The 26,912-nt window shown below is 36.1% G+C and overlaps 2 protein-coding genes across 4 annotated transcripts; one reads left to right on the top strand and one right to left on the bottom strand.

The window, feature by feature from the left end:
- Positions 1-18: 18 nt before the first annotated feature.
- LOC138306449 (uncharacterized) lies at positions 19-6,023 on the bottom strand. 2 transcript variants are annotated; one of them, XM_069246913.1, is made up of 4 exons: positions 5,834-6,023; positions 4,227-4,735; positions 2,839-2,988; positions 19-1,999 (listed from the first exon to the last, which is right to left on the bottom strand). In XM_069246913.1, exons 1-4 carry the CDS (start codon positions 5,926-5,928, stop codon positions 1,608-1,610), a joined length of 1,146 nt encoding a protein of 381 aa, XP_069103014.1. In that variant the 5' UTR covers positions 5,929-6,023; the 3' UTR covers positions 19-1,607. The 2 variants fall into 2 exon arrangements, with proteins under 2 accessions (XP_069103014.1, XP_069103016.1); XM_069246915.1 differs by lacking the exon at positions 5,834-6,023 and adding an exon at positions 5,619-5,788 and having other exon boundaries at positions 21-1,999.
- Positions 5,854-26,782, top strand: LOC138306433 (thymidine phosphorylase-like). Of its 2 annotated transcripts, XM_069246903.1 has the most exons (11): positions 5,854-6,004; positions 6,901-7,047; positions 7,287-7,300; positions 10,987-11,176; positions 11,627-11,829; positions 13,528-13,756; positions 14,328-14,446; positions 15,385-15,589; positions 16,234-16,461; positions 22,082-22,222; positions 23,299-26,782. In XM_069246903.1, exons 4-11 carry the CDS (start codon positions 11,056-11,058, stop codon positions 23,448-23,450), a joined length of 1,398 nt encoding a protein of 465 aa, XP_069103004.1. In that variant the 5' UTR covers positions 5,854-6,004; positions 6,901-7,047; positions 7,287-7,300; positions 10,987-11,055; the 3' UTR covers positions 23,451-26,782. The 2 variants fall into 2 exon arrangements, with proteins under 2 accessions (XP_069103004.1, XP_069102998.1); XM_069246897.1 differs by having other exon boundaries at positions 6,901-7,300.
- The last annotated feature ends 130 nt before the right edge of the window (positions 26,783-26,912 follow it).

Below are 26,912 nucleotides of genomic sequence, written 5' to 3' on the forward strand. Positions count from 1 at the left end.
GCTTAATTAATATATATATTTTTTTTATTCAAATGTTAACCCCATACAATAAACTTGCATGAAATTGAAAACACCAGTGGTTATTCTCATTTCATCAGCATTTAGTATTCCCAAAGTAGTTGCGGCCGATTTGATGCCTTGCATCAAAGTTTTCTTAAGTATTACGCGCCGTTCGTATACAGGCATGATATTTGATATACATCTATTTAAACCTAGTTTATAAGGCTTAATCGAGATAATAATTTTGTATATCAATGCAATGGCCACATGCACACTTATATAAGCCGTTTCCCGGTTCTATACGTCGATAGTCAAAGTTAATAGTCGTCACATTTTCGAACTCGAATAATGTCTCTAAAATGTAAATAGATAAGTAATCACAAGATAATAATAAAAAGAATCAGCTCTAGTTTTGATGCGACCTAGTCATCTTGAACTCGTTTTAGTCCACTATCAGTAAAACCAGATGTGACTAATGTAACAGTGTTCGTCTCCGTCCGTCTGTCTGTCTCCACGGATGTCGGTTTCTTGACGATAACTTAATGGATTGTGTTATGTATGACACTAAATACATGTAGTTATGAGATAAGGGAGATAACTCCTATAGCTTTTTTATCAATACATCCTATAAAGGTCATATCATTAATCTAGGTTATAGAACTTTCTAGAATATAATCATGTATAAACAAATCTTTCCAGAAAGTTATGTGTGTTTATTTGCTTACTGCTTTTAGTTAGATATTTTAATGAGACGTATCAAGAATTGTACAGTGCCGTATTAGATTCTATTGTGAGAGCTATTGTGACTTTATCTGTGGATTATTACAACACTTTGTGTGGATTTATTCATATTGCCTGGAACTTTACAAATCATCTGTGGACATTCATTTTCCTCCTGGATTTGTGATTATTGTTAATTTAAAACCTGGAAGGATCAAGGATTATACCAGGACATTCGCATACAGATAAGTAACACTTTAAATCATCGTACTACTCTTGTACCACCACCAATTACTTTAGACATTGTAAACCATCTCTGTATAATATTGTATATGTAATTAAATTGTGTTTTGAATTTAGCTGCTGGTTTCTCATTTCTGTTATTCTGGGTCATAACAATTGAAAAAAAAGTTGGATCTTCGTGCAATGGCATCGTCGGTGACCGCCGGTTAATTGCACTGGGACAGCCCGACCTCAGAGCATTGCTTTTGTCAATGTCCCTGCCGATTGTTTTGCCAATGAGATTGGAGGTAACATACGCTTCACATAGGCTGTATAAAACAACATTGATGTCCATAAATATTCTCCTTCCAAACTGAAGAGTTTTCATTTTTAAGAAGAGTTATGTTGAATGGTTTCTATTTATAGAGGGACGTCGTTGAGGTGGTGCTCTGAGATTGAGCTGTCCCACGGGTGATAAGTGGAGCGTTGTGTAGTGCAATCAACCGCGGGTCACCTATGCAATGGTAGCTTAGGAGAAAGCACAGCTCGGTATCGATTGATTTTGACAAAGGTCACTGCTACTTAAAATATGCTAAAGTCTATGTGACAACTTGTGGGGACTAGCAGGGGACATGCATTCCTTCAACAATACTACATTTGTCCTTTTATAATTTATCTAACAGATGAGATGAATCTGATTGACTTAAGGCGTTCAGAAATGCCTCCATTTTGACAGCCTTGACTGTTGTACTTCCATCCCCAGATTCTAAACTCATGGCGTGCACTATCAGGTCACCATCCACGGCACACGGACTTCCCATCTCGCAACTTTCGTTGATGTCCGTAAAATTGTCTGTTGTCCCAGATCTAGATTCAGATGGTAGTTGTAGTCTTTCGGGAAATCTTCTAAATAACGTTCTCTCTAACTTGATGACAGCGATATCTAAATTGTCATCTATAAACTTTAGAGATTTCAGACGGAATTTTTCTTTCTGTTTAGTTGAATCATTTCGGGGAAACTCAACACACCCACTTATCCTTCGTCTTGTCATGCTTCCTGTTAAAAAATATATTGTTTTCAGGACTAACACATAGATTATAAATATCATTTTTGCGAGCCATGTCGAGTTTCATAAAATATCATATTAAACTTTGGAACTATTAGAGGTTAATTGATGTGTTGAATTAAACTGATTAAGGAATTCTACCTGATTTGTTTTATGATCTATAAAAGAACCCTAGTTATCAGTATTTTTGACACTTAGAACATGTGATATAATATACATGTAGATACCTAGGAGTTATTATGTTAATTATCATATATAGAACATGTGATATAATATAGTTATCAAGCAGTTATTATGCTAATTATCATATATAGAACATGTGATACAATATAGTTATCAAGCAGTTATTATGCTAATTATCATATATAGAACATGTGATACAATATAGTTATCAAGCAGTTATTATGCTAATTATCATATATAGAACATGTGATATAATATAGTTATCAAGCAGTTATTATGCTAATTATCATATATAGAACATGTGATACAATATAGTTATCAAGCAGTTATTATATTAATTATCATATATAGAACATGTGATATAATATAGTTATCAAGCAGTTATTATGCTAATTATCATATATAGAACATGTGATACAATATAGTTATCAAGCAGTTATTATGTTAATTATCATATATAGAACATGTGATATAATATAGTTATCAAGCAGTTATTATGCTAATTATCATATATAGAACATGTGATATAATATAGTTATCAAGCAGTTATTATGCTAATTATCATTTATAGAACATGTGATATAATATAGCTACCAATCAGTTATGATAATTATCATATGCAGAATATATAATAAAATATAATTACCCGGAAGTTGCCTTGCCGCCGTCGCCGTTGTAATCACATAGCTATCGCCAGCACGGAAACACTTGGCAACTATTGTCCCAGCAGACAACACTGTACCAATAGCACAAAGGTTTTTCTGTGGCGAATACATTTCATGACCACCATTTGCTCCTGGAAATAAACAATTATATCATTATTTTATATAAATACATGTACTCTTTGGAATCTGCGACTTCAAGTAGTATACTGACAACGATGTCTGGAAATCCATGCACAAATCCAATATAACATTGTAAATGATAAGTAACATGTCAAATAATGAAAATAACATTATCATATTTGTGATATACCGTCTACAGAAGCTGAGGTTTGTTCATGGCTACGTCTGACGACCTGAAGGTAGCGCGATAAGGTTCAATTCAGATGAACTGTAAAGCATTGTGTGGTCTATCTATTGGGATATCAGACGCGTTACACAGATCACAATAACAAACCCACTAATAACACCTAAGGTATTATTGTCCTCAACATGGCATGTTGTAGATTTTCATTTATATATGTTGCTAAAAATGCTAAAACTGAAACAGCCATGCAAATATTGAAAATGAGTTACTTCCGTCTAAGCTCCAACAATTAGTTCGTATGACCACGAAGAGGCGCCAAACAGCTAATCAATTGTTATTGCACTCCCATCTTTTAATAGATCAGTAAATAAAGCATGTAAAAGCAAGGAATTCGTTAGAAATGTGGTGAAAGTGGATGGAGGGTATTGGTTCGTTCTGTGGCATCTCAGTGTAAATCTGAATATTTAGACTATAAGGACAAATAGTGATGTTTGTATTGTCCTTAAGATGGCATGTTGTAGATTTTCACTTATATGTATTGCTAAAATGATAGTAAAAGAAACAACTATGTAAATATTGAAAAAAACACACGTGACCTTGTTCACGAACTGGCATCAAACAGCAAATCAATTATTAAAGGACTGTCATCTTTTAATAGATCGGTAAATCAATATAAAGAATATAAAAGCAAGAATTCCGTTAGAGGGATGGTATTGGGTCGTTCTGTCGTATCTCAGTGTAAATCTGAATATATTGACGACAAATTCACTCCTATATTTTAATTGTGGTTAGCTTTGAATTAATTCTTGAATAGTGTACTACCCTAAAGTCATATATGGACCTAATAATGGAGACAAAATGGGTCTGATGTCAGCACTTTTAAAACGAACAGAAATCATTTCTAAAAAAAATATGCATTAAACATTAAAAGAACTGCTGACTATGCATTTCACATTTTTGCGCCTCTAGGTTCGCGTGATTTCATCAGAACATTTGACTAACTTGGTCACTGTGATGTGCATCCTTCATAAAATTTCATGTATTTCTTATATTATGTATATTTACCATTCTGCTGAGGTATGCAATCATCAAGCTTTATCCCTCGTCCATATAGATGTTCCAGTCCTTGGGTACAGACAATGGATAAATAGAGTTTATTCATCCAGATGTCTTTTTCTACGTTCTCAATGCTCAAAGGATGTATGAAGGCAATTTTGGGAGGCAACTTACATGCATCAAGTTTTAACGGAATGATCTGTTGTTGAAGCCCACCATCCTTACTCAGATGCAAGTACATAGCCACATTCAATTCATGTTCAACCCACTCAGACGCCAGAGATTTCTCTGACAAAAGAATGACGATCTTAAATGACTTTTGAAGACATAAATCGATATTATCCACAATAGCTAAACCCGGTAGGAAATCTCTATCTCGAAGACAAAGTCTCATGCCATGCTGTTCTTCGAGAATGCGCACAATGTCAAAGGCCACTCTACTGTCCTGCGACTCGCACATGTATATGAAGTACGCATGGTAGGTCTTTCCTGGTGGAAGACACGGCGGCAGGTTGTCGCTGTAAAAAGGAAATTTATGTAAGGTGATGAGCCCAATGTAAGTCGTCATAAATTTTATTTCAGTGAGGAGGAGTTGTAAGTGTTTGTATCCTGTATTTTGACCCTTCATAAAAAGCTTTAGTTTTATGTTTGATCAAACAATTGTCCTCGTCTAAACGATTACCGTAAAAATACCGTGATTAACAGACATAATTGTTTGGACGGCGCTCTTCAATTTCCCCTCTAGTTGTTACACAACAGTACGGAATCGATATAAGGAAATTATAGTGTACCTGTTGTGCCTCTACAACCCAACTTTGAACTTCGACCCTTAAATAGGTCAGGAATTTCCAACTTCAAACTTCCTGGTTTCAATGAATTATTCTTTTTATTTTAAAAAACTGATAAAGGGGTCTTGTCTTTTAACATTTGTGTCTTTTTATCATTTCGATATTTTTATATGAGTTTATTACCGTGAAAATAAAGATGATTAATTGCATTGTAATTGATGTGAAATCAAGATCATAGCTGAGAACACGTTGTATGATATATCCCGCGTATACAAAGTAAGCTTTAAGGGAAAAGCTGTCAAGACATAATTACGCAATAATATTTATTTAGGAATAATTAATCCTATATCAGGCTATCCAACATTGAATAACGTATGAAAATTAAAAGCATACGTATATGTCAAGGTACATGTATATAATTCACCCACGTAATGTCAACGCTGTGCCGGGTACATGTACTCTCATATATAATGATAAAAATATCATCAGTCATGGTTTGCTATTTGTTTATCCTTTCATTTGAAAATTAGCACATCATCATCTATTTATAAACATTGATTTTAAAAACCATTTTAAAACAGACAAAAATATACAAAAAAGGAAGTATACTCACGACATTCTGACAGTTCCGGGGAAATGGTGAAAAACACCAAATTCATGGCTATATATACATCAGTAGTATTCAACATGTACGCTCTATTTATAAGTCTATAAAACTTTTAACATTATTTAAGGATATTCCAATGACTGTGATCAACACCCATGCCACCTGTGTTTTTACTTCCGTGTTACCTGTATGGTTAAATAGGGTGCATTTGTTATACATACTTTAAAACCAGCTCTGTATTGGTATCATCTGTTTGGTGGTTTATGTAGGATTTTTGGGATTCCATGCGCTTTTCTTGATGGAGGTTGACACCCATTTACCAAAATGTTCAGTAATTCATCCTCTTTCGCAAAAATGATGATATCATTTTTGCCATGCGCGGTGGGGTCAAGGTAAGGAGTCAAAAGTTATATGTTCGAATACCGGCATTTGTAGCCAGACCTTGAAGTTTAAAAGTAAATAACATATCTAATTCATGCGTTTGTAGCCAGACCTTGAAGTTTAAAAGTAAATGACATATCTAATTCATGCGTTTGTAGCCGGACCTTGAAGTTTAAAAGTAAATGACATATCTAATTCATGCGTTTGTAGCCAGACCTTAAAGTTTAAAAGTAAATGACATAGCTAATTCATCTTATTAATGTATAGCAGAATGCTTTATATAATACGTTCAGATAAATATCTTATCACAATGTCGTTAAAAGAATCAATTTAGGTAATTTTAGTGAAAACTGAGGGTAAATAAAATAACAGTCATTAACTGGGCTATACACAAAAATAGATAATAAATAGTATAAAATAAGATTTTGCCCCCAAAACTCAAAACGGCTTTATAAATATTTATATTTTCGTTAATACACATTGAACATACTTCAAAATGATGAAGTATATCTTTAAAGAGATAATAATATTAAAGCATTGCAATACCTTACCCCAACCCCATCCCCATGCAACAAAGAGGGGTGGCGTATATTGAATTCACTTGTCTGTCTGCCTGTCTGTGTGACTGTGTCTCTCCTCTGTCTGCCCAAAGAAAAATGTTTTCAGGACATCCCCTTTCAAACACACATACATTTCTATGAATTTCAGCATTGTTTGAGAACATCGTTTACATTAAATCTGCATTAAGATCAGGTTCGGCAATGGAATCATATACCTCAATAACAAGTTTTAATAGTGTTATACACGCGAACTAACGTAAAAAAAGTAAAGTAAATGTAGATTTGTAAGTAAACTCTTCACTGTCCATGAAGATTTTTCCGCTAAAATTGCTGATTTGAATTTCAAGGATTGAGTGGTAATATAAGCTGTCCTGTCTAGAAAATATGTCAGGAGTGGCAAGATTTGTCGCCAAATTTCCATGAAACATATCATTTTGAGTCACGTGATTCTCCATCCAATTTAAAAATCTGGACTTCATGGAAAGTGTATGAAGGTGAGTAAACTTAAGCAGCATATAATGATAAAAACGATGCTATTTATAAACATTATAATAGTTACTAGATATTATCTAAAGTAGAGATACATTTACATCCAACCTTATATTGTCAAATCCAGATATCTTGACATGTAAAGATAAGCAGATATTATTGCAATGTATTTGCCGAATATACCCCATGTTTAAATGTGTCACAAAGACTTCGTCCTATTTATGTTATGATGTTATCATTTCAGCAACTTCTATCGTGGTAAGTAATATACGTGCATTGTATTTGTTGTTATGTATGACACTAAATACATGTAGTTAGTAGATAAGGGAGATAACTCCTATAGCTTTATTATGGATACATCATTATAAAGTTCATATCATTAATTTAGGCTATAGAACTTTCTAGAATAATATCATGTATAAACATTCTTGTTTGTAATCATGTTGATTATAAGTAATGATCTAGATTGATCTATTTCCAGAAAGTTCTGTGTGTTTATTTGTTTACTGTTTTTAGTTAGATATTTCTAGAAGTAGAAAGTTCTCAAATATTCTTGAATTAGAGTTTAGCTATATATACTCCAGCTGTCCAAGGCTAATCAGAACTGTAATGAGACCTGTAATGAGACCTATCAAGAATTGTACAGTGCCATATTAGATTTTATTGGGAGAGCTATTGTGAATTTATCTGTGGATATTCATTTTCCTCGTGGATTTGTGATTATTGTTAATTTGCAACCTGGAAGGATCAAGGATTATACCAGGACATTCGCATACAGATAAGTAACACTTTAAATCATCGTATTACTCTTGTACCACCACCAATTGCTTTAGATATTGTAAACCATCTCTGTATAATATTGTATATATAATTAAATTGTGTTTTGAATTTAGCTGCTGGTTTCTCATTTCTGTTATTCTTGCTTGTAACATGTGTTTAACTCATTTTACACTAATAAAAATATGTAATAGGATAATGTTTTAAACAAGAAAGATAAAAACCAAAAACTATTAAAAAAAGTAAAAAGACAAATCCACCATCCATGTTACATTTGTAGGAGTCTCAAACCATACATCAAGACATCTTGTAAAGTAGCCCAAAATACTCTGGTTATAATGTCTAAGTGTCAGGGTCAGAGTATCTTGGGTTACACCAGACTTCTATCGGTCATAATATCTAAGTTTTAGCGCCACAGCATCTTGGGCTACACCAGACATCTATCGGTCATACCGTCTAAGTGTCAGGGCCAGAGTATCTTGGGCTACATCAGACATCTATCGGTCATAATGTCTAATTGTCAGGACCAGAGTATCTTTTGCTACACCAGACATCTATCTGTCATAATGTCTAAGTGTCAGGGCCAGAGTATCTTGGGCAACACCAGACATTTATCGGTCATAATGTCTAAGTGTCAGGGCCGGAGTATCTTGGACTACACCAGACATCTATCTGTCATAATGTCTAAGTGTCAGGCCCAGCGTATCTTGGGCTACACCAGACATCTATCTGTCATAATGTCTAAGTGTCAGGGCCAGAGTATCTTGGGCTACACCAGACATCTATTGGTCATAATGTCTAAGTGTCAGGGCCAGAGTGTCTTGGGCTACACCAGACATCTATCGGTCATAATGTCTAAGTGTCAAGACCAGAGTATTTTGGGCTACACCAGACATCTATCTGTCATAATGTCTAAGTTTCAGAGCCACAGTATATTGGCCTACACCAGACATACATAGGCCATAATGTCTAAGTGTCAGGGCCAGAATATCTTGGGCTACACCAGACATATATCGGTCATAATGTCTAAGTGTCAGGACCAGATATCTTGGGCTACACCAGACATCTATCTGTCATAATGTCTAAGTGTCAGGGCCAGAGTATCTTGGGCTACACCAGACATCTATCTGTCATAATGTCTAAGTTTCAGAGCCACAGTATATTGGCCTACACCAGACATACATAGGCCATAATGTCTAAGTGTCAGGGCCAGAATATCTTGGGCTACACCAGACATATATCGGTCATAATGTCTAAGTGTCAGGACCAGATATCTTGGGCTACACCAGACATCTATCTGTCATAATGTCTAAGTGTCAGGGCCAGAGTATCTTGGGCTACACCAGACATCTATCGGTCGTAATGTCTAAGTGTCAGTGCCACAGTATCTTGGGCTACACCAGACATCTGTAGGTCATAATGTCTAAGTGTCAGGACCAGAGTATCTTGGGCCACACCAGACATCTATCTGTCATAATGTCTAAGTGTCAGGACCAGAGTATCTTGGGCCACACCAGACATCTATCTGTCATAATGTCTAAGTGTCAGGACCAGAGTATCTTGGGCTACTTGTGAAAGATTTGTAGACTACGTGCACCTCTAGTTTTATCCAAGTCAGAACACAAGTAAGCAACTGTGGAAATGCTGGGTTCTAGCAGAGAGATAGAGAAATATATTTAGTAACTTCTAAACGGAAGTATATTGTTTTGCATAAAACACTTTCAAAACATTTTTTATCATCTGAAACGAATATAGATTACTAATCCTCAGCATTAGATGAACATAAAATGAAATGCGAATTTAAAAAAAAAACATCGCCTTTTAATCATTTCCGTAAATCAAAAACATGTAGCCGTCCTATATTATTGACTTACTGAACTAGATAACTTGTCATATTGAAATTTGATATATATTACAGCGCTGTTAGAGGCAACTTATAACGTACAGTAACAAAAAATTCCCAAAAAATGTAAGAAAAATAATAATACATGTACGAAACGAAAGAGTTGTAATTATGTATTAAGCAAACTTTTCACCATTGTCTATGGGAACATTTATATTAAAGAAAATCACATAATGTGCATTAACCGATATTTCAGTCCTTCATTTCAAGTTGAGTGTGAACACTATTCCAAATTTGTTATGTGTTGTACACACAGTATTGTGTTTTTGTACGTTTTTTGCTCTTTTGTGCTTATTATTTTATTGTTAGCTGCCACAAGCAACTATGTCGCAGATATCCAATTTCATTCTGACATCCTTATCACAATAAAGTATAACCTTACTCACAAAAGACAGACTTGTGTAATATTTTCAACATAATCCCTTTCATGATGTGATACTGTCCATCATAATGTTGTGCGTATGGATCAGTCGTTTGTAAATAATTTGAATTAAACTTAAAGATGACAAATCCATCACGCTGAATACTCAGATAACATTAATATCAACATAATAAAAGTCTAGTCTATCCAGTGCTGATAATATGTCTTACGAGAGTTGGCCAATACCAAAGTTATCACAACGGGAGACGACCACAAGAACAGTGCATTTCCTTTTTCAAATAAAAAAAAACCTTCAACAAGCCACTCACTCCATACGAAGCTGTGTAGAGAATCCAACGTAACAAGAGGTAGAACTGTTTACTCAATACTGATAAGGCCAAATCAATAGTCAGAGGAAAGGAATTTGTCGCTTTCGCTGTAGACAGTGTTTTATTACAAAATATAATCAGCGTTTAAATAACAGAATACGAGTTTATTTAAACTGTCAGTCGTATCCTAGAATCCTAATGTTAAAATTGGTTAAATGTAAATATTGAATGTAAATCATGAAATATCTCCAATTGAATTTCATATGTAATTTTAGAGATAATTATCAGAAAATAACATGCTAATACACCAAACGTAATGTTATTGATTAAAGCGTTCAACTGAACAAAACCTCTGAACATGTAGATATACACAAAGCTTTGTTGATAAGACATTCTGACATACTGCTGATCAAACTTATTGATACTTGGATATACCTTTATTAAATCTACAATATATTCATGCATTTAGAACAATGTTTATCTAGGGTATTGTAAATGACTCAACATCACGTGATCGCCTTTTTTAATATATTGAGCGGGGCATGTTAGTTAACCATATTATACATCTCCACAGTGATGCGTGATAGTTCATGACGATATTTCTAAAACTGGGAAAACGAACACAGCATTACCTGACTATAAAATGGGCGACAGTATACTGGAACTGATAAGGATGAAGACGAGAGGAGAACGGCTGACTGACCAAGATATTAGAAGTTTCGTAAGAAAGATTGTGGAGGGCAATGTTGAAGGAGAACAAATCGGTAAGTAGCTTCACACCCGAACAACACATCCTCAAAGATTAGCATTGTAGTCAATCAATACATTGATATAATATTTTGTTTTAAAGCCATCCTAAATATTTCAAAACTCAGACTTGCATCAGCTCAAGAATAAACTTATAGCTAAAATTATGTTAGATATATGTGTGCTAAATACGGGAATCCTCTTTGAATATCCACCGTTTTGATTTTCTTTGATGCCTCGCATTTGCTTAATCACCACATCGCCGCCCTTTCATCTCGTTTATGTTTATAATCGTAAATGACCATTGGTGAGCAACATGATATTTTTAAATGATCTTACATCTCTTACTTTTCCTGTGGAAATCTGAAATTCAATTTCCTCGTTTTCAACCCTAATAATGACAATTGTTATTCGTGTATATAGCCCGCTGTACGGCATATGTGATCCCATGGAGGTAATCATTTCAGGGGCTTTTTTGATGGCTATCAAATGGAAAGGACTAGACAGGAGAGAGACCATGTGTTTAACAGATGCTATGGTCAAGTCCGGAGAGGTTATGACCTGGCCTGACAGTTGGAAAGGGAAGATAGTAGACAAACACAGCACAGGAGGTGTCGGAGACAAAGTCAGCCTGGTGTTAGTACCTATCCTAGCTTGTTGTGGTGTGAAGGTACGTACTATAAACTCGACAATAAACTCGAAAATACAAACTAAACTTGTCGACTTAAAGGGTTTTTGACACAAAAAGTGATAAGTTGTCTATAGATTGGGCCCCCTTTAAGATCACCGAAATAGCCCACTCCATGGGGATGGCAAATACACACACTGAGATACCAGGCTATACATAGGGCCATCTGGGCATCTGACCGATATGCAAAAATTTATTGCGATAACGAGGCTGTCAGCCAGCACACGTCACTGGTTCACCGACTGGCTCACTGCTGCTAATGAGACGGACATGAATAGAGCTAAACACCTAAACTTACAGTTATCTTATCCTGTGTTTCATATGAAATAATTACAGGCTGTCAGTATAAATGGCTGCTATAACACACAGAAATAAAATCAGTTAAAATAAAATAAGTTTTTTTTTAAACGAGTTCTTTCGCTTTCAAAAAAGAAGAGTATTCAAAATACATGGTTGCATTATATAAGTGTCGAGTTTGAGCTGACAGAAAATCATCATTTGTGTGAATAGATGTATTATATGGAGGCATTAAATTACTCAGGGTCAATTTAATTCATGTTTGAAAAGGTGACCTATTATCTATGACCTGATAATGGTATCTATTGTACATTTATGTTATAATTACTCAGCCCTGTTTGTTAGTAAACATTATACATGGAATGTGCCTGTTTCAAATGTGTGTTTACTTGTAACAACTTAAGGACAATTTATCATCACCATTGCCTGCTACTTAATTACTCATACGAATGCTACAGTACACATTATTAAATAGATAATTGCATAGTATCAGTAATAGTATCTGGCTGTATAGTCGTATAAATACATTATATCGAGAAGAGGATTGATGTGATGTATATAAATATTGCAACGAAAGTAACATTTCATAATAATAAATATATCAATAGGTAAAATTAATAATAATATAAACAATTTACAGAGATGTTTTTTATTGAAAACTATGCAATTGACATAATATATCTCACGACAGCAGACCGTAGATTCCGATTCCGTAACCATTGGATCACAGAAACCACATGAACACCTGTTGGAAATAAAAAATACCGGTATAACAAAATATGTATCCACAACATAAAATGGAAAAATTAACTTTTGGTAATTGAACCATGTAATTAGCTTTGTCTCACAGTAGTAACCAATGTCATTATTATACATTCCTCTGTTGTTAAGAATACAATCCTCATTTACCCGAATTCTTCAATTGTTTATAGACATAGAAATAAAGTGTATTAGACATTGCTGTCATTGATGTTAATTAAAAATAGATTTTATTGAGATACATGGATATTTGTAAAATGTAGGTATGTAAAATTAGTGTAGTAATTATATAAGTCGTAAGTCACTGATATCAATCATACAAATGCATTTAGGTTAATGCATTTATAAAGTAATAAAAGAGGAAATTAATTGTTCTGAATGGATGACTTTAACACGATGCCGACTCAGAACAGTAGTTATTTTTGAGGTGTAATATGTTTATAATTTTATAATCATATTTATTCCTATTAAGGAATTGCTATTTTCCAGAATTTTATATCGCTAGTTACATGTCGGTTCCGTCATTGTTTCATTCATTACTGTTGTTTATGCCGACTTTTCTAGCCTCGTTTCATCATGTTTATACGGTGTTTATCCATACAAGTCATTACTATCCCCCTGTAGATCCCTATGGTTTCCGGGAGAGGACTTGGCTTTACTGGAGGGACCCTTGATAAACTGGAATCGATTCCCGGTGTCTCCGTCAGCTTTAATGTCAAGAATATAAAAACCAAAGTCGAGGAGGTGGGGTGCTGCATTGTGGGACAAACAGACAGTTTGGTACCAGCAGATAAACTATTATACTGTATCCGTGACGTCACTGATACTGTCGATACCAGCGGTCTGATAGCGTGTAAGTATTTATTATTGAATTTGATAACAAAAGACAATGATAGATTACTTTTACAGTTGAGGTTTTGTTTCAGAATACTATTTACGTCGTACATATAACATAAAATTCGAAGTATATACATTTTGTATTCAGTTGCATGACTGGAACGTTCTGATTTACTAAAAGAAAGATGAACATTATTGTTGAGGCTATTTTGTCTCTACTTGTATGATATGGCGTAGGCGTAAGACAGGGTGAATGCAATTTAAGAATTACGTTAAAAGTATAGGGTGTTATGTCAAATGTTTGTTAGCATTAATTTAGTTTTCGAAAACAGTGTATACATAAATAGTTGAGAACTTGTCTGGAACAAGTGCAGTGCAGTTTATGTAAATGAACCTGAACGTAAATTAATAATACTGATTTAGATTATATAGACGTATGATAGTGAGCAGAGTACAAAAAGAACGGGATTGTTCCGATTTTGGAAGCTTAAATAGAAATGTATAATACATCAAATCTAAGGTTTATCCTTAGTTTAGCTTTAATAAATGTGTCAATTTATCTGTACAATGCATATGAAATATTTTAGCGTCAATTGTTGGAAAAAAGGCAGCGGAGCGATTAGACCATCTCATTATCGATGTGAAATGTGGCGAAGCAGCCATATATGAGGACGAGGAGGAGGTGGAGGGACTGGCCAAGTTAATGGTTTGTTGGTTTACTGATAAAGTCAAAGCATAATGACACTCACAGGCATGGCGATTCAGAAAGATCCTACCCATTGATGTACGCCATTTCCATTATGAATTTATTTTAATATTGTACTCACAATCTAACATTATCCTAATGAATACTATTATCTTGCATTTCACTACACATGCTAGAATAATATTACTGTTCACTTTGAATCCTAATAAATACTATTATCTTGCATTGTACTGTATGTGTTAAATAATATTACTATTTGCAAGTGTGTGCCAGATGGCGATACTTAAATGTCTGTATCGTTCACCTGGTTTGTTGTGCCAACAAAATCTTCTTAATATGGGTTCGGTATTTATTTTCAATTTTCTGTCGGGCCCTGCCCCTCCAGCCCCGGGGATGGGGGTCAAAGCCAAGATTTATGCAAACTCTGTTCCACTTTTCCCCATGACATTTCTGACCAAATGTATTTATATTCATGCAGACCTGTATGACTAGTGGAAATTTAAAGGAGTTGTCTAGTCTACTCCTATTGAGCCCGCCATCTCCTGCTCCAAGGAGGTCAGAGCCAAGATTTATACACATTCTGCTCCTCCCCTTGCCCGGAGAATGTTTCTGATTAAATTTCGTTACAATCCATGCAGAACTCTGTGACAAGAAGCAATTTAAAAGATTAATTTCTATTTCCCTTTTTGGGTTCCGTCCCTCCTACCATAGAAGGGTCAGAGACAAGATAATACCATGCAGAACCCTATTACTAATAGGGATTTAATGAAAATGTTGACGGACTGACGACGGACACCGCGCCATGACATAAACCAACCGGTCCGGTGGGCCAGGTGCGCTCAAAATGTTTGCGTTATATTTACTTTAGGAACATATTTATAATATTAAGCATGTTGAATTAGGAAGAGAAAAATATCTAAGGAATTCATCTTGGATAGGTTGACATTTCCAATGGTCTCGGTATCGACACAATGGCCTTGATCACGAAGATGGACCATCCTATTGGACTGGCGATCGGAAACTCTTTAGAGATCGAGGAATCCCTCAGATGTCTACGATGGACCTGTCCCGTGTGTGGAGACCGTAATACGTGTATACAATGTAGAGGGTGTGAGGATATCAGAGACCTGGTGTATGAGCTAGGTCTGGTTTGTTTTCTGTAGAAACCTGATTTTATGTCATATTATTTGCCTATACATATGCTAACAATATTTGTTTGTCTATACGTTACAATAAAAGAAAAAAATACTTTACACTTTCGTTTATTTGTAGCTTTCTTTGTGTTTCTGAAATTTGACATTTATGATGATACAATTTGACAAAAATCTGTATGCGTTATCGCTCTGATTTTTGTTAAAGATGATATACACCGCTAACCAAAGGTAGTTTTCTCTATAAAAAATCAGCAAGAGTCGAATCGGTATTTTTCTTCAGTTACAAATGTTACTTACTATTATAAAGTTACCACAACTGAAAAGTTTGTGCTTCTTATTTTACTTGAAGATAAAACTATTAAAAATAATTAACTGCGGCCCGCAAGTCCATGGCGCTATGTCCTTTATGGAACGGAATACTGAATGTGTATCTACCAAAGATAAAGCAAGTTATTTTGTATTATTTTTGTGTTAATTAGACATATATTCACATAAATAACATGTTCAAATGAGAAGTATTGTTTATGCTTATGCGATGAACCAATTTTTTATTTAAAGTATAAAAATCAATGTATATATCATAAGTTCAACAAGCTTTTTTTAACGAAACATGTTTGGGAAAATCTTAAATAGGGGGTCGTCTGCTGTGTAAAGCTGGAGTTACAAACTCCTTGATAGAATCCCGGAACATGATGAAGGAGAAGATACGAAGCGGTGAAGCTTTGGACCGCTTCCGGAGAATGATCATCTCACAGGGCGCTTCTGAGGATACTGCCAACCGTCTGTGTGATCCAAATACTGACTTCCGAGCGGGACTTCCTAAGGCACACAAGGTCACCACACTACAACTCCAACAAGAGGGTACGTATTGTAATTAATACCCATGATGTTCTTCCGCGACAGCGGTGGTACAGGAGCAGTGGTACAAGACTCTTCTCCGTTTGAAATGTTTCAGTAAATGGAGGTAATGGTATATGTCATCGTCACTGTATATTTTTGTACAACTGAAACTAGATCTATGTTGGAGAGACATGATATGATATGAAAGATAGAATTCAATTTCATGGGTATTTTGATTAGATTGGATTGCCAGGATATATAATTTTGAACCTTAAAGCTGACAATGCAAGTTAAAAACATGCAGTTGAAATTTAAAAAAAAATAATAACGAAATATTTTTTTTTTCAAAAATTGTTTCTGAGACATCCCCTAGTTATGACAGTGTGGTATCTAAGGAAGTGGCAGCCATTTTTCTTTTGCTCTGCTTAGTAACCTTCACTGGCCAAACCCCTATATAAAGCACGGGACACTTGACACACGTGGATAAGACAGACACATAATCTTGTCTCAGATACACATGCCCCGATATTGCAAATAACAATGTCAAATTGAAAATAAACACTGCTATGTAGCTTTGTCCTTCTCTAGAAAATTAGGAAACCAGATTTTATCTAAACTGAGGACGGTAACACAAAGTGAAATATTGATATTGTTAGTCCCGACACACTATCGACCACAGATACAAATTACAATCATGTTGAGACTTCCTAGGCTCTAATTATTAATAAATCCGACGTATGAATATATACAGGACGGATGAAGCTTTGGCCCTCCGTACTCTTCCGAGAATGATAGCATCTCACATGCGATAAAGTACTCACAGTGTAGCTAGACGTAATACGTAGCAACCTTAGTATAGGTGAATCCGGCGGAATTCCATAAATCTCAGGAGGGAAAACTCATCTTTAAGAGCAGGCTTTGGACAGAATCATTAGTACAACTTTCCTGACTCTAATCTAGGGAATGTTTATAGAGGTTTCAAAACCATAAAAAAAATGAACTAAATTTAGATCCAAAATCAACTTTCTATTACCTAAAACAGTTAAATGAGACCAATAAAATGGACTAAGGTAATATGGCAACTTATATGATAGTCATCGTCTCTGACGGGACACACAAACATATCGGTTAGGATCATCGGTATATAGATTTTAAGGCAGTCATTCTATCAGATTTAGTCTTTCGGCCCTTCAACAAACCGGTACATACTGTTAACTCTGACTACCCGCATAGGTGCATCTACGTAGATGTTAGCCTATGCCTTCCAACGAGAACAATCACCGAGATGTGTTAAGATGATATATTGTTTAAGATTGATATCGACTATATTCAACCCCCCCGCCGGCCATCCTCCGAATAGAATGATTTGTGACATAGGGTTAGTAAGCTAGGGAAGCTTTGGTCACTAAACGTAACTGATTTGTACGTTTCTTACCAAAACAGCCTTAGTCACTCTTCAATGGCTATTAGACCGAAAGTGGTTGGGACTAAATTTGGGAAGACCAGTGTTATAAGATTTAAGGACGAATTAGATTCCATGGATTGCCAGACTAGATCATGTTTTTTCTTTTGTTCTACAACATTTTTATAACTAGAACTTCTCAGGGAACTCAATAATCAGCTTTTTTCCCATAAGGTCCATTCAACCATTGTATCTGCTTCACTGGAATTATACAGAGCATAGTCCACACAACTCCTTTTTCAGAACAATAGATTTTTATGACAGATATACTAATAAAACTACCTCACACAATTAGAATAATCCAGTTAACAAATCAGTAGGACCGGGCACCATTTCTTAATATGGGTTTGCCTAGAAATAGGTCGGGGCGGTGGACCCTTGGCCAAACCATTTTTCTCTCTTCTCTCTCTCCCTTCTCTTCTCTCTTCTCTCCCTCTATCTCTCTCTCTCTCTCTCCTCTCATCTCTGTTACCCATAAACGAAAACATAACAGGAACTAAGTAAGTAAAACCCCCCCATTCAATTAAGCCGTCACCATTTCCTTACTATTGAATGCCTAGAAATAGGTCGGGGCGGGGGATCTGAATGGCCATCATACTTCGTCAACCCCTCTCAGCTATCTTCATACTATCTAAGGTGTGAAATCCATTCAAAAACCATTCGCCATATCCTTACTATGTGGTTGCCCAGAAATAGGTCGGGGGTGGTGAACCTGATTGGCCACCACACTTCTGTTCTTTTCTACCCCTATATCTTCTACGTCCTCTATCTCACTATCCAAAAATTCTATCTTCTCCCACCACTAGCATCCTCACACTCTATCTCTACTCACAAAGAACATAGCACAATACTCCTCCCCATTACTAATGTCTATTCCTTTTCTCCATATAAACATATATCAATTTACTGACATCACGTCGCAAAAAAAATTATAGGGATACATTCAAACATCACACAAATGCGCCATCGGGGAGTTCTTCCTCAGCTCACCTGCCAACACATCCCACTACACACCCATCGGAACTCATTAAACCTCGATGGCATCGGGAGTTCTTCCTGGCTCTTCCCCATTGCTGGGGCACCTTTCTATAAAACACTAGGGGTGAGAACTGATAGGTAATACAACCCATCCATCGGACAAACCACCTCCCACCCCCCCCCCAAAACCCCGTATACAATCCCCCATCCCTGCCCTCAGTTTTCAATTCCCACTTCTGGTTGTCCATTATCGTAGAAATTATTTATCTATTTATTTATTTAATAGTTTGCAAATTCATGCACTTTCGGCCCTCAACACACTCTTTACCTATATAACTTCTCTATAGTCGTCATAATATAAAATTCTCTACTCCCTCACAAAAAACTAATGTCACGTACAGAGTTTATGTTGTCGAAAGATAGGTCCTATGGCAATACAGAGGGAAAGCAGCAGACATTGACAAGAAGAACAGTTTTTTGTATGGAGTCTGTACTTGGTTTGTGTTTAAATTCCAAAAAATTGCTCGAGCACGAGCACGACAACTACTAACACTTAGTCACGTCGGACGGTGACTTAAAGACGGTGTCCCCGTGTGAGAATGGCCAAGCCTTGCACGGATACTAATAACCCCCTTTGCGGGTGTCCTGAAAAATGGACCTCGGGTCCTGTTTTCAACGTTGATAAACGGACACCCCGAATGCCGTTGAAAAAGTTATGCCTCGTTGAAAATTGATAGGGAAATTCTGTTGATAAAATGACCGTTGAGAAAAATTGGCACAAACTATCTAACGGATGGTCTGTTGAAATCTGGATCCTGTACATTCACATTTATATACTGTTTGCTACAAACTTGTTATTTAAATTACGTAATCACCTCGATTTGAATTGAAATTTGGTATTGTTATCATCGTAACAAATACCTCATTTAAACATTTTAGGTGCTTGTGTTTGTGTTGTGTTATGTGTTGTATTATGTTGTGTTGTGTGATGTTGTCGTGTGTTGTGTTGTTGTGTTGTTATTGTGTTTTTTTTGGGTGGTGTGTGTATTGTTGTTGCGTGGGTTATGGTTGTGTTGTGTGTTTTATTATGTGTTTTGTGTTGTGTGATGTTGTGTTGTTGTGTTGTTGTCGGGTGTTGTGTTGCTGTGTTTTGTTGTGTTGCTGTGTATTGTTGTTGTTAGGTGGTGTTGTATTGTTGTTGTGTTGTATGTTGTGTGTGTTGTGTTGTTGTGTGATTTTGTGTTGTGTTATGTTGTGTGATGTTGTGTTGTGTAATGTTGGTCGTGTGTTGTGTTGTTGTGTGTTTACTGTGTTGTTTTTGGGTGGTGTTGTATTGTTGTTGCGTGGTTGTGTTGTGTGTTGTGTTATGTGTTGTTGTTATTTGTTTTGTTGTTATGTTGTGATGTGTTGTGAGATGTGTTGTGGTTTCATGGTGTTGTGCTGTGTGTTGTGTTGTGTAAAAAAAAAGCGAGGTCCTTATGGGGTCCTTTATCTATATGGGCGGTCTATTTTCAAGAGGTCGGTGGTAAAAAGTGCGCTATGTTCATGTTTTCAATGAAAATTGACTCGAGGTAGGGTCCATTTATCAACGTTACATCCGGCCAGAGGTTAGGTATAGGTTGGCAGGTCTTAGTTTAGAGGTTATTTTCACTAAAGATAAATTAGAACGGGCTTCAAAATTATAGAATCTATATTACCAATTTGAGATAGGTTAGGTTCATTCCCTTTCCCCCTGCTCCGTTACTTTGCTTAGACGATGCCACATGTTAGGACAGCATTAGGAATCATAGGAGGTAGTCTCATCCAATATTTATAGTTATATAGGTATAAGCATGAACTCTATGCTTTCTCTATATACTCTGCTCTTCCTTGTGTGCCCCGATATTGCAAATAACAATGTCAAATTGAAAATAAACACTGCACTCACCTGACAATATTTCATTGTCAGCTATATCCCAACATATGTCCAATACGAACTAATAAAACACTTCAATATACATCGAAGTTTTACACGTACATGTACAACGACACGTGTGTGTCCTTGATAGTTGTCGCTCGTTCGGGTCAGGTACGTAGTCACGTGTATATGGTCAGTTGAGTGCGTCGGGTACGATGATATACGTGGAGATATGTGGACGGATTATTTTTGGATTTCTATTCACTTGCGTTGGAATTTTATTTTGGGAAACAAGTAAATGACAACTTAGAGGAGTTGACATGTTTTCTTGCTAAAAAAAGTCCCATATAGTTTTACAGGTGAGGGTTTTGTTTACCTATTTGTAGGTGATATACCCTGTGGACTGCTAGGTGTATAGGTACATGAATGAGCGCACGTGTGTCGATTCACGCGCTTTATATAGGGGTCGGTGAGTCGTCGGAATGTAAAACAAAAATGGCTGTCCTCAACCGGGGAATGTCTCATAAACGATTCTTGGAAAACAAGTATACTTATTTAAAAAAAAATCATGTTAATAATTTTAACTTGCATTGTCAGCTTTAATAACTACACTCTGAATGCAATGAACCATCAATATGTTCCTTATCAAACCACTATCCGACTTCAGCATTTTATCATCGGTTATTAACACCGGTTTTTCCAGTCATTCATAAAACGGTTGTTGTACACATTCACCCGCACATGCCATAATTTAGGAAATCCTCATGTGTATATGTCCGTGCTGTCATTTATATAGCAACCATTTTGTGTTCATCTCACCTTTCTACATTTGAATAATGGTGTCCTATAATCAGATAGCAAAACAGTCAGATCATTCCTTTATTGAATTTTAACCTGGCTAGCACATAGTTCCTATTCGCACTAATTAAGATATTAGAATTAATAATATTGATTAGAAATTGTGTTTTGATCAACTTCATATTCGTCGGAAGGATCAGACAACTGGACCTCTTGTGCAATGTTGGCATAATATTATCGTTTTTCAATTCAGAATGTTTGATTGTGACATCAATATTAAAGACAATCGGAATAGGGCAACAGGCAACATGCCTATACACGCCCTCTCCTTAATATGATCGCTTGTGTTGGATAAATCATAGAGGTTGGATATCAATACCACACATGCTGCATCCATTATTATTATACACTTTATCGTGTGCGCCGAAGTCCTGCTAAGTAGCACCCTTTTTTAAACTTGAAACCTTACATCTATTATCCAATATGTCTGTTTACTCCAATCACAGGGTATGTGCATGCTATTGGTGCTTTGAAATGCGGTAAGGCTTCCTGGAAACTCGGAGGTGGAAGAACTCAATCCAAGGATTTCCTGAAGATGGGAGTTGGTCTGGAACTTCAAGTCTGTCTGGGGGATAAAATAAGAAAGGGTAAAATTCTTAATTTCTTCATCCAAAACTGATTAATTTTTGATAAGTTGTGACGATTGGAAATTGTCCTTGACATGATGTTCGACATGCTGGGATGAAGGGCTACCAAGTTTGTTCAAAGGAATGACTTTGCCCTAAATTCAAGATCACATGGGTCAAAAAAAGCGAAAATCTTTAAACAACTTCTTCTTCATAACCAAGAGGCCTAGAGACCTGATATTTGGCCTGTTGGATGATGGACTATCAAATTTATGCATCTGAACAACTTTCATTTAAGGCCACAGGGGTCAAATAGACTAAAATCTTTAAGCGACTTTTTCTTAATACCAAACGGCTCAGAGACCTGTGGCATGCAGCGATGAAGGACTACCGAGTTTCTTCAAATGAATGACATTGATCAAGAACCTAGAGGTTTAGACAGCTGAAATTTCCGGATCATTCATTCTGACTCTTTTATACAAAATATTCCGTATGCACCAGGATTACCAGATAGCAGGTGAACGATTCGGGTCCTTTGGGTCCTGGTTGTCTTTTTCAGCGCTGTCCGTTCGTCCTTGTGTTCAAATTGTGATCATATATCGTGCGTGTCTGTCCTCCATCCATCCATCTCGTTCGTCTGTCTGCATATTCATTTGTAATCGTCTTTGTAGTTTTGCCTGACTGACTTAATAAAATCTATCTGAAATTATGCGCGTCATAGGCAGTATCTGTCATATCTTTCCGGATTGGCGTGTGCACAGAAAGATTAATAGACAGATTGAAGAAAATACACGCAAATACCCATGTGCAGCTGGAATAACCCTAACCCTAATCGTTTTTCTTTCTTTCTTCTTTATTTCATTCATTCGTTCTTTCATTCGTTTGTTGTTCTTTCTTTTGTTCGTCAGTTCTTTCGTTGATCGTTATTTCCTTTATTCGATCGCCCGTTCCTTCATTCATTCATTCGAAGCGAAAGGAAAATGTATTAAAGCGATCGTTTGTTCGATAACATTACTAATATTATTACCTAGGAGGGAATCCCGTGTTTGTTCGCGATCAAATCTAGTTTCAATTTATTGTTTTCATTACCATTTCAGGTGATGTTTGGGTCAATGTACACCACGATTCAGATACTATTCCAGAGAATGTGCTTTCCCTCTTGGAATCAGCCATAGAGATCAAAGGTCATGCATTGGCTGATAAAAACGGATCACGTGTGATGAAGGTCATTTCAACACAAAATGATTAGATTTTTCAGATACTTTAGAATCACACGAATAGTCACGTCTGTGTTTCAAAGCGATATGCTTATGTAGTTAATATGAGTTAATGCGTAAAACTTGACACAAGATTAAAATAGCCTCCCTAACTGATGACTACGGCTGACAACTCCTGCCGTAATATTTATATAGGCATGTTGATAATGTGAAAAGTCTTGTTTTTATTGATTGAGACAACACTTTAATAGGTAACTTAAGATGTCCAAATAAAAGGACTAAAACAATACTTTCAAGTTATATCAAAATGCTTCCAAGGAAAAAACTTCTACAACACTGTTTTCTTTTATTTGTAATGCAAACTAATTTCAATCTTAACATTTTTTTAATTTCAATTAGATTTAATTGAAAAGGGATTAACAGACAAAACCTATATAAGTTCTTTCCTTGGCAACAAAATGCAGATATTCAAATAAACGGTGTAAAAGTACATGTATAGTTTAGTATAGAAAAATGATATAAAGGATATTCTTCAGTAATGACAATACCAGATGTAATATCAATGTAAGGATTGTAATTTAGTTGTTCAAGACTTATAATAATAAGGAAATGATGACACAGCAGCTATGAAGGAATTGCCATTACCCAAAGGGATACAAACCAGAAAGTTCAGGTAGGCTATTTTGCCGATGGTCATTCACCTATTGGATTCAATGATTCTCCATGAGTGCTGCATTCATCTTGATGATTGATGAAGGCAAATCTTTGCAGAAAATAATGTAAATAATGTTTAATCTTAATTTACACTTGTCCTCTTACTTTTATGTATGCAAATAAAGAGTATTATAACAATTAGCTAGTATAGATATAGAGGTTCCCCAACAAGTGACTGTTGTTTATCATGTTTATCAAACTCTCGTTAGTTAATTTTCAATTTTTTTAAAGACACGAGCTTTAGCGTACAATGCTATTTAAAAGAAAATTCGCTATGAAAGGTAGCCCGCAGTTGAGAGCCAATCGGAATCAAGAGATCTTGGAATTGACCAATTGGAGGCGACGTAGGTGTTTACAATAAATGCTTACCAACTGCTATGGAATTTATCACATGGTTTTTCCATTGTGAAACATGCATAGTAATGGGATAAATGTAGATAAATGTACCAATGATATAATGTAAACAGTATAATTGATATAATAACGCTTAATAATAATAAATGTATATCGGATCAGATACGTATTTTTGGTCACATGAGATACAAACGATATATATTTGATCAAAAAGTTATTGTTAAATAATTGTTAGAAGTACAACACAAATAAATAAAAGTAATTATTGATGATGTTTATATGTTTTGAAATCTGTTAGTGGTTCTGTCAAATTATATCGTTCATACATATAATGTTTCTTTTGTGACTGAATGTAAGGGATTCTGTTTTATCTGGGTTGAATTTGATATCCCATTTTGTAGATCATTTATTTATATTTCCAAGGTCATTAGACTATTTAGTGTATCTAAAGTAGAGACCTTAAAAAGAGAGGTATCATCTGCAGATAGTCGTTTATCGTTTGTTATACATTCAATTACACTGTATGTCATTTGTGTAAATTGGGAAAAGGAAAGGACACCCACATTTGCCGGGTGAAATGATGAGGAGAAACTCTTAGTTATAACCCTATGTTGAAGATTGTTTAAATATTTTAAACCAAATTAGGACATTGCCTTCAAAACCATAAAATATCTTAATATTGTCCATGTGTGAAAATGTCCTCTTATGATTTAGTCAGCTTCGCCTTGCAATAAATACGTTATAAGTGCTTACATGTCATTCTGAGTGCAGTGGCGGTGATCACATAGCTGTCAAAGTCACAGACATTTTCATTTAAAACACATGTAAAACTTTGCTTTAGAAAGTATAATAGGACAGAGGTGTTGGTAATTATATTGACTTATAGAATTACGAACAACTCTGTTCGATTTCATTTTTAAGACAACCTTTTTAAACGCAAGTACCTGGTCAAAGTAGAATGACATGTCATGCCGTAAAAGTATGAACCAATGGTGGTAAACAATAGCATGTATCAAACTAGCTATTCAAGTTATATATTTCTATACAGTAGCTACAAGACGAAAAATGTAATACATACAAACAGAATATTACAGGAAGTATATTTTTACGAGAGCGACCCCCTATCCGGTTTCTTATACTCCAAGATTAAGACGTTGTTTTTGTAGCATTTAATTGACTTATATATACAAATATAGAATAAACAAATGTTGAATATCCTTGTGATGGAATTAATATACGATAAACTAAAACTTTTTTTTCGTTTAATATATATATATATATATAGAAAAAAACAAATGCGCGCTTGGTCTACCCATTACACGTGTACAGTCCTTGTGGATAGGAAGACTGTTTTCCACATTCAGATTTTTTAGTTTGGAAAAAGATGCCACGACTAACCGATACCCTGCGTCACGAAGTATGTGTATGTTGGCAGGCGGACTTCCGCGGTGTGAAATTGCGCGTAGAATGGGATGTTCGCCTTCTACTATTGTGAGACTTCATCAGCGGTACGTTCAAACTGGTTCTCTGAATGATAGACCGCGCCCTGGGAGGCAACGAGTGACGTCGATCGACAAGACCGTTACATCCGGGTCACCCATCTCCCTGACCACTTCAAAATGCCTCCCAAACGGCCAGAACAACGATAGGTATCAATGGAAGACGAATTTCGGTTTCTACTATCCGCCGACGTTTGCGTAGCGCCGGTTTGAAAGCCTGTAGACCTTTCGACGTCAAAATCGCCTGACGTGGACCCGGAGGCATCGAAGTTGGCTCATGCGCCAATGGAGATGCGTACTGTTCACGGATCAATCCCGCTTCCTTCTCCGTAATAGTGACGGTAGATTTCGCGAGTGGTGACGACGGAGAGAGTGTTACGTCGATTCGTGCGTCCGCGAATGTGACCGTTGGGGTGGTGGCAGTGTCATGGTGTTATGTGGGGAGGGATATCCTTCGACCGCAGGACGCCCCTTGTTATCGTGAACGGTAATCTGACGGTACGGCGCTACATCGACGAAAAGTCTTACAAACTACCGTTAAATCGTTCTTTCGTAGTTAACCACAGACTTCCTTAATCAACAGAATATTTAAACACTGCCCTGGCCTGCCTTCTCCCCTGACCTCAGTCCGATTGAACACGTGTGGAGCCAGTTAGGTCAAGCTGTGAAACGACGTCAGCCACAACCGCAAAATCGACGTGAACTTGAAATTGCCCTTCAGGAGGAGTAAAGGAACGTTCAGCCAGTTAGAATTCAGCGTCTGGTTCGGTGCCATATGCCACGCAGGTGTCGTACAAATGAATTTGGGTGGGGGGGGGGGGGTAGCGTTGAAGCGTTTGTCTCATCCCCATTCACGGTCAATCTTTGACTAACTCACTGGAACGACTATCGAAATGTATACCTTTGTAATGAAATAAAGATTTTTTT

Source organism: Argopecten irradians, chromosome 1, assembly GCF_041381155.1.
Source record: "Argopecten irradians isolate NY chromosome 1, Ai_NY, whole genome shotgun sequence".
NCBI lineage: Eukaryota > Metazoa > Mollusca > Bivalvia > Pectinida > Pectinidae > Argopecten > Argopecten irradians.

Coding starts and splice junctions, on each gene's coding strand:
- LOC138306433 (XM_069246897.1), top strand. CDS start 11,056: ATGGGCGACAGTATACTGGAACTGATAAGGATGAAGACGAGAGGAGAA. Junction 16,462..22,081: donor ACTACAACTCCAACAAGAGG/GTACGTATTGTA, acceptor CTCCAATCACAG/GGTATGTGCATGCTATTGGT. Junction 22,223..23,298: donor GGGGGATAAAATAAGAAAGG/GTAAAATTCTTA, acceptor TTACCATTTCAG/GTGATGTTTGGGTCAATGTA.
- LOC138306449 (XM_069246913.1), bottom strand. CDS start 5,928: ATGGGTGTCAACCTCCATCAAGAAAAGCGCATGGAATCCCAAAAATCC. Junction 4,736..5,833: donor AATACAGAGCTGGTTTTAAA/GTATGTATAACA, acceptor TCCTTTTTACAG/CGACAACCTGCCGCCGTGTC. Junction 2,000..2,838: donor GGCGGCAAGGCAACTTCCGG/GTAATTATATTT, acceptor ATTTTTTAACAG/GAAGCATGACAAGACGAAGG.